The 8,893-nt window shown below is 30.7% G+C and overlaps 1 protein-coding gene across 1 annotated transcript; it reads right to left on the bottom strand.

The window, feature by feature from the left end:
• Positions 1–7,233: 7,233 nt before the first annotated feature.
• On the bottom strand, positions 7,234–8,518 carry LOC113515492 (uncharacterized). Its single transcript, XM_026899718.3, has 2 exons — positions 7,856–8,518; positions 7,234–7,772 (listed from the first exon to the last, which is right to left on the bottom strand). The coding sequence occupies exons 1-2, from the start codon at positions 8,186–8,188 to the stop codon at positions 7,374–7,376; spliced, it is 732 nt and encodes a 243-aa protein (XP_026755519.1). The 5' UTR covers positions 8,189–8,518; the 3' UTR covers positions 7,234–7,373.
• Positions 8,519–8,893: the final 375 nt, after the last annotated feature.

Here is an 8,893-nt window from a genome sequence, read left to right as displayed (position 1 = left end):
TGCGTTTCTTTTAAAAACAAATTCTGCATGTAATGCAAGATACTATACTCTGAAAAAAAAACTTTAATCGTAACAGTGTTAACAGGAGAGCCCTATCTATTGGGAATAAATATCAAACTCTGTTCAGAATTGCATAACATGCATATATAATATTATATATGTATTTTCAAGACAATTGGAAAGTTCTTCTTTTTGAAGTCGCTTATTAATAAAACGAATTTAATTAATAACGATTAGATTAATGTCAACAAGTAATCATATTGTGAAGACTGTATTCCTCACAGCATACCTGACGACAAGAGATTTTATAATGAAATAATTTAAATTGGTAGAGATTATTGGTATAGATTATACATTAATCTTAAATTTACTGTTGTAAAACTATTACTGCTTGGCAAAAATTCGAAACTTATTGTTTTCATTTCTATTTCTTCTTATATAGTATATCTTTTTTTTTAAATCCTATACGACTATACAGATATAGAATAGTTATAATTTTATTATATGTACATAGATTTCCTGTACTAATAATTCCAATTTTCTGTTCCAAAACAACATAAAACTTCTATGAAAAATATTATAAGTAGAGATAAAAGATAAATTATCGCGCAATCAGTTACGGTAGAACTATCATATGGATATTCCATTGAATGTCAGGAAACTGCGCAGTAACATTATTAATTTTTCATGTTATCATGTAGACGATTTGTTTGTTTTAATCAATGTTGAAAAGCGGAAGTTTCTTTTGTAAATAATTTTAAAATTAAGAGAAGGATTTCTTTAAATTCATGCACAGCATGTTATTATAGTGGACAGATAACAGCTGATATAATGACGATGATGATGTTACTAACCTATTTGCTTATGCAGTCAGAAAAAGATATGTTCTACATATAGGCATATATAAAGATGAAGATAAAAGAGTAAATAAATATTACTATTTAGTACTAACAGTAGTATTATAGGTTGGAAATTTAACTACTTATCAATCTCGTCTTTTGTGGCATAATGTGTCTATGAATTTTAAAATATATGTAAATTTGATATTGAGAACAACAAAGGCTAATTTTATTTTAGTTTATCAATATTTTTTGTTTTGTTTTGATGTTCTCTTTACCAGTCCACGATTGAAATAAAAGTTTTTTTTTGCAGCCAAATTTTAAATCGTGTATCAATTTGTTTAGGAACTAGCCTAAAAGGAATTAAAATCCGTATAGGTATTTTAAAAGATTTTATTTAAAAGAAGAACATTAATACTTATACTATAGAACATTTCATATATCTTTATTTTTTACTGCAAACTAAAATAATGGCACATAGACTTCATTATATCGAATTTTGTTAAACATTGTTAAATTTTTACAGATAATATTACGTTAACGGTGAAAATATTAACTTAATAACCTGTATTACATCAAAATTATTGTCGAACAATAGCTCTATATTATTTTGTAGTCTATAAACTGCTGGTTCTAGCACCATTCGTAGCTGTTCAGCAATATAATTAGCGAACCTTTGAAATTCATCCATTTGAAGAGGTTCCAGAAGACCATCTTTACGTTTGATGTTCATTTCTATTTCATCCTGAATATCGTTTATTTTAAGTAAACTCGTTGGATTTTTCAACATTGGATGCTCATCAAAATCTAGGCTTGAAATGTCATCGATGTTATTAAAACATTTTTGCTTAATAGATACTACAAATATATCCAATTTTGCGATATTTTCTTCTGGATTATTTTGATAACCAACTTCTAAGTCACTCTTATCTGAAGGTAGCTAAAAAAATTATTAACTTTAAAATTATGGATTTAATATTATAATTTATGAGAATAATAAGAATGTGTGTTTCTTTTACATTTTGCATAATGTTGTCGTAGGCCTTGAACCATGGCAGGCTTGGTACAGAAGAAACCATTTTCCTTGGCAATTAATATTTTACGCTGCTCCTTATTGTATTTATTTTGCAAATTTCTCAATTTTATTTTCAACTGTTCCGTTGTCACATTCGGTGAATCGAGTAGTTCGGTTATTATTTCTAATCCATGGTTCCTCCTGATATGTCTGAATTTAGGGTGTTTCCTATCCCATAAGCGGCGGTGTTTGTGTAATATAGCAAGTAATTTTTTAGTTAGATCCAACGACCAAACGAATGGGAAAAATGGTCGGATTTGGTTCAAATTGAAATTGAAATTAATATGGCGTCAAAGTAACGTCAAATTGTGCTTAATCGCGCGGTCATACTATTGTTACTCACGGCCGGCCAAGCCATGAACCAAAGGCTTCGTGAGAAAGAGACAAATAACTCCCTCTGAGTTTCAACTCTCTCATTTCAATTCCGTGCACTTCGAACAAAAAACGTTTGTATAAATATGGAATTACACTAAACTAACTAAAAACGTCGAAGGGGAGGGGAAAAATTGTTAGTAATGGAGATTTGTAGCTTTATTGCTAGCAATATACCCTCCTCGTGGTCCCCCAATCGTGCTTAATCCCAAGTAAATTCAGCACGATGGGCCAGCTGACCTTTTTCATCCTCTTTTGTCATCCCTCACTGGTATCCTGCCAGCGTAAATTGATAGCGCAGGCGGGCTTACCATTTAAGTTTCACCCATTAAAAAAAACGTCAAACCACTCATAAAGCTGTTTTAGCTTTATGAGTTTTAGCTTTAGCTAGGTGAAGTGTCTCTTTCTTCAGCGCTGAATTCTTAATTTGATAGAAAGTGACAAAACAGCGTTTAATTAAAATAAGTTTGTAGTTCTTAGTTTTTATAAATAAGAGGGTAGTTCTTTTATAATAGCTATGGACAGTATTTCAGTTTTACTGCTTAAGACATTGTCTTGGATTAGTTAAACATTGACATTCAACATTATGCCATTGAAACAAGGGCACCAATTTTCTGACGTTTAAGATTTATTTTTTTCTCTCCTTGAGTTTCAAAAGAAGGATTTTGTATAAACACAGAATTCTGAATCGATCTTGTTAATTTAATACACACTTTGAATTAAAAATGGTAACCTCTTACATTAAATTCAGGAAATATCTTTCATTAACAACTGTCAGATTATATGAGATGAATCATATAATTATTGTTGTGAAGCGGATTAAATTTTTGTTTATCGGACAAACATTTTCCTGTATTCTGTTTTTTGCAAAGACATAACAACAGTACAAAATGAAGTACTTTGATAAGTACAGTTAGATCTTTTTAAAGATTTTATCATACATTATCATACATGACATTCATTTATACTATTGATGTAAAAAATGTAATACGCTTTTTTATTATTAGCATTTTAATCTATTTTTTTTAATGTGATCAATATATAATAAATCAATTAACTGATTAAAACTCTTTTGTTTTTGTTTCAGGTAAGTCGACTTCAATTTTTGAAATGAAGAACTCTGTAAATTTGCCCCATTAGAAAGTAAGTGTTGATTATCTATTCCATATTATCTGCAAAACGTTAATTACTGTTTTTAGGAATAGTAAATAATAAGTACATGTTTATTTTTCAGTAATTAACTAATCATTCCACTTAATTACTAAAGCAATCCAACATCGTTTTTAATCACGGACGGTGACTTTAAAGTCTAATTTGGATCACTTTATAAGTTTTTAGTGGTGATCGATTTAGTAAGAAAATAACAAATTATTTGTGGAGCAAAAAGAAAATTGAACTTGTTCGACAAAAATATTTTGACGAATGTTTTTGGTGGACAATGTTTTGTTATTAAAATTACTAAATCAGTCCAACTTAGACGTAACTAAGTTTATAATAATGCTATATAATAATAGTGGTAATGTATAGCACGTAAATTCTAAATATAAGATTATATTTATAGATACCTAGCTTGTATCCGCGACTTCGTCCGCCTGATCGAATATCCTTCTCCATCTTGTGTATACTAAATTTCGTAGTGATTGGTTAAGCCGTTAAGGCACTATAAGGAACCAAACAAACACAAACTCACTTTCACATTTATAAGTAAGGATAACGAACAGAACTTTCTTTGATAAATATATAGATAACTGAAAAACTATAGGTTTTAGATACGAGTCTTAATTCAAAGTTCAACTTGAATTTATTTGGAAATACGTAGACATATTTTGTACCTGACAGAATCTGTTGATATTGTTTGGCATTAGATTTTTTATAATAATAATAGATTAAGTGTCGACACGGGAAATGATGCAATTGACAGCCAAATGACATTAGAAGGACGAGAGGAAAGTGTATGATTGATTATTTTAAAATAACAAATCGTTCTGTATAAGAAATACTTTTCAAACGATTTCGAAAAAAAGGGGTTCTCAATTTAGTTATTTTTTTCTATGTTTGTTACCTCATTACTCCGTCAGTTAGAGACCTTACTTATTACAGATTGATTTCGTAGAAAATTTGTCAAAATCAGTTTAATAGATTAGTATTGAAATAAAATAACAGGTTTTGCAATAACTGAAGTCGGTTTTTTTTCTGGAACTCATTCTTAATTATCCTTAATGAGCAATGCAACAATAAATTACTCATAATTCTATTCATAAATGCACCGCCTACGTATTTCTCAGTTTGCCCAATAGTTCACTGGTAGAGAACACCGTCCGGTGTTAAGTCCGCCAAATGTACTCGTACATAGAATTTTATTGTGTATTAAAGTTTAAATAAATAAATAAATAATTTAAGAAACGTTAATCATATATAATATGTTCAATTAGATAACTACAATTGAATACTTATTTCAAGTAAAATCTAATTATTCCGGTTCTCTCGAAATTTGTTGAACTTTTACATGCGAGAATTAGATAAGATTTTGCAGTACCTGTTTATAATAATAAAAATAGGGAATTTTTCTAAGTACATTGTAAGAAAAAGCACCATATATGTATATCGTATTTTGAATAAATATTATAAACTAGCTATTTTCCGTAACTTTGCCTGCGTGAATCAGTACATAAAGTATCCTATATGCTTAGTTAGGATATAATCTACCCTTGTACCAAAATACATTAAAATCCGTTGAGTAAGTTTTACGTGAAAAATTAACAAACATTTATCCATCTATCCTTGCAAACTTCCACATTTAATATCAATGGGATATCCTATTGATATTAAATTAATTTAATTCTATAAATAAATGAATATTCATTAATTTATAAAACTAAGAATGTACGAGTAATACATACATCATTTAAATTGTTCGCATTTCAATTAACATGCTTTAAATTTAACGAAGAATAATTATAGAAGGCGAGCTCTTCAATGTTTCTGTATTTCCTATTACCAGAGATTTAGTTTAAACTTGAATTGATCAGATTCGCACCCACAACCTTTATTGTTATATAAGTCGAGGTAGCACAACAATCACTAAATACAAGTATCAATGTAGGTTTTTCATAAATCAGCATTATCTATTAATGCTTTAGTGACGAATCGCCTTGACACACTTGCAGTACATACTTCTTGGTAATTTGCAAATGTTCCTTCCTCGCTTAAGTTAAATGTAGTGATTTTTTTTTCTTTTTTTTATACAACTTAGAATGGCAAACAAGCTGACGGCCCACCTGATGGAAAGTGGTAACCGTCGCCTATAGACATGAGCAGTACCATGGACATAACAGAGTATACTGTTTCGCCTATGATACCCCCCATGCGTTGCCATTCCTGAGGACTCAGGTGTTATTCCTCTGTACCCAGTAAATTCACGCCATATCCCACCCTTCAAGCCGAAATACAGCCATGCAAACACAACTGCTTCACGGTTGAAACACGAATGAGACAGAGGTACCCAAGCAATCGACTTTTGTACAAAGTCTCCCTGATACGAGAAAATTTTTTATTTATATACAAATATTATACACATATTTAAAAATCCCTCTCTCTCCCTCCCCTCTGGTACATATTATATTTGTTGTCTTTGGTGGGTCGTTTACAACCAGTCATATTCACGAAGTCATGTCCAATACTCGTGATTGCAACGCGCCCCCAATACAACGAACTTGACATCCATCTATAGGTACATGAAATTGGCCCTTCGGCATAGATTTAATTGATCCAACCTTAAAATACCAATGTTTTATAGGTACGGTACTGTATTATGGAACTACTAGTGCAGTAACCCTGATACTAAATTCCCGCCACGAATTATGTGACTTTTAATTTGAATCAGAATTAAATAATTTGTTTCTCAATAAATGACAGCTAGTTCTATCGTGAGAAAATTAATAAGGGCCAATGACAAAATTATACAAAAAAAATTCATCTGTTCATAATTGGCGAAGATATCACACATACTTTAACGCTCTATGTTTCATCTGTGTGTTAAAAACAGAACAATCGAAGTTTTTTTTGTTTTTTAAACAACTTAGAATGGCAAACAAGTTGACGGCCCACCTGATGGAAAGTGGTAACCGTCGCCTATAGACATGAGCAGTACCATGGACATAACAGAGTATACTGTTTCGCCCATGATACCCCCCATGCGTTGCCATTCCTGAGGACTCAGGTGTAATTCCTCTGTACCCAGTAAATTCACACCATATCCCACCCTTCAAACCGAAACACAGCTATGCAAACACAACTGCTTCATGGTTGAAACACGAATGGAACAGAGGTACCCAAGCAATCGACTTTTGTACAAAGTCTCCCTCTGTATTTGGTCGTAGAAGCATTAAAAACTATTACCCAGCGTGAAATGACCTCTTGTGATTCATTTCAATATCCTTTTCTTAAAATTTGTGTAAGTATTCATTAATAGGGTCGCAGAATATTTTTTCCTACAAATAAAATATATTAAAAAATAAATTAAAATTCTTAAAAAAGAGGAACAACCTGTATCTGTATTAACGGCACTACACCACAGAAAATAACCGCGACTATAAAGAATAATGTCCTTATACTTCTAATAGTACATGGTGTGTACTTATATATCTATTATTATATAGTGCTATTGGTATTTTTTTTTCCAAACAAAATTGTAAGACGTTATTAATAAATAAGTTTTAAGGAATGGATTTCGTTAATTATCATACTATATTACATACGTTCATTTTAAAAATGCTTAATCTTACAAAGTAGACTATAAATTTGTTAATCATTTAAGAATAGTCATTATCATTTAATAAACACTATTATTTAAAATATTACATTTATAAAAAACAACGTACGGAAGACATTATCGCATTGATATTAGAGATTATAGGTTAAATAAATGTTAAAGGAAATAAAACGAAATTATGTGAAAAAATATTTTATTAAAATTATATATCATTATAATATCTCAATCTTATTATATTCATTAAAACAATTATTTATGAGAAATGCTAATTAAATCATTCAATAAATGAACTCGTTACAAACTAAAAAACTAACACTTACTCTGTTTGTTCTGTAGTATTTTCTTGTTTAATTCTATATAAATTGATACGTTCTTTCGCGACAAGAGTTTGAAGTTCAACTTGTATTTGTAAGGCTTTAGTTAACGGTAATGCCCGAAGTTGCTCCGCCATATTGTTTGCAAATAATTGAAATTCATCAGTTTTTATTTCATTTACTGTCTTCTTATATATTGGGGTGCTTTTAAACTTCTTTGGCGCTGGCATATAACCTTCAGAAACACTGGCCATTTCTTTTAAGTTTTGATTTTCAAGCTCATCTAAATATTCTTGTTTGATGGAAACTACATACGCGTCACCGTCATTATCAGCAATGCTCTCGTCGATACTGTCTACTGCTTCCTCTTCACTCTCAGATTCATCTACACCTTCCTCTTCCTGAAACAAAATAAAAATTATTAATTATACCATAATAAAAATATAATTTCTTAGTAAGTATATTTTTTAGTAGTAAGGCTTACATTTTTTTGAACTTGCTCCATAATCTCTTTGAACTTACTAAACCAAGACCTAGTGACCTGGCTAGACGTGTAAAATTGTCCACTGGCTTGGCATTTGTCAATTTTTCTAAGCTCATTATAATAAGATGACCTCAAATTCTTTATTTTAATCTTTATATCTGTTATTGATAGATTTGGGTTTTTTAAAAATTCTAATATCTTCTCGTAAGCCATTTTTCTTGCTGTCGGGTCCTTGTAATGTTTATGACGGGCATCCCAAAGCAAGGGGAAAGATTTATATAATTCTACAAGATTGGACGTATCTAATTCTGTCCATCGACACCAACGAGACATTTTTTCAATTTTATTATTGCTGTAAAAATCACGAAAAGCATGCGTCTATTTATTCACAATAGCATGCTTTTACTGGGTGTATTGACTGCTCAACGTTGCCGCTCTGAAAGAGCGCGCGCCCCCCGCACTACTCAGTGTGCGAGTGAAAAGCAACTAGTCACGCCGCTGTGTGCGAGACGGAAAGAATAAAACACAGCGACAACGTCGCGTCGCTCAACAAACGTGTAATACTGAACAGACCACAGAGTACCTTTTTAATACAGACAATGACGCAAAAACATGCTGCTAAATGGGCATTATTGCTCTTATTTCTATGCCGATAAGGTTAAAATTAGCAAATTATGTATATGAGAATAGTTTGAAATTTGGAAACTTTCTTATAGAATTTTTCTGTAAAGTACGTTTATAGATTTTGTATTGTATCCTATAATGATATAATTTATTTATTTATTTTATTATATAAGTGGTTTATTTTTGTACCTATATACTTATCCATTAGATAATATTAAATTTATTTAACTGCACTTTAGAAATAGTATCGTGTCATTCAAACAATAACGTCTAAAGTATGACATTATTTTGTTCCCATAAAAGTGTGCATATAGTATAATCTAGTCTATAGGTATATTTAAGAGGGATGGGTAGGCTGTGTCCATCGTTTTTTTATCATCGTTTTTTATCAATTATCTAGTGGCCATCACTGGA

This window comes from Galleria mellonella, unplaced genomic scaffold (genome assembly GCF_026898425.1).
Source record: "Galleria mellonella isolate WM207_F2 unplaced genomic scaffold, CSIRO_AGI_GalMel_v1 utg1260, whole genome shotgun sequence".
Lineage (NCBI taxonomy): Eukaryota > Metazoa > Arthropoda > Insecta > Lepidoptera > Pyralidae > Galleria > Galleria mellonella.
The sequence above is the reverse complement of the archived record's forward strand: the minus strand, read 5'-3'. Positions and strand labels throughout refer to the sequence as shown.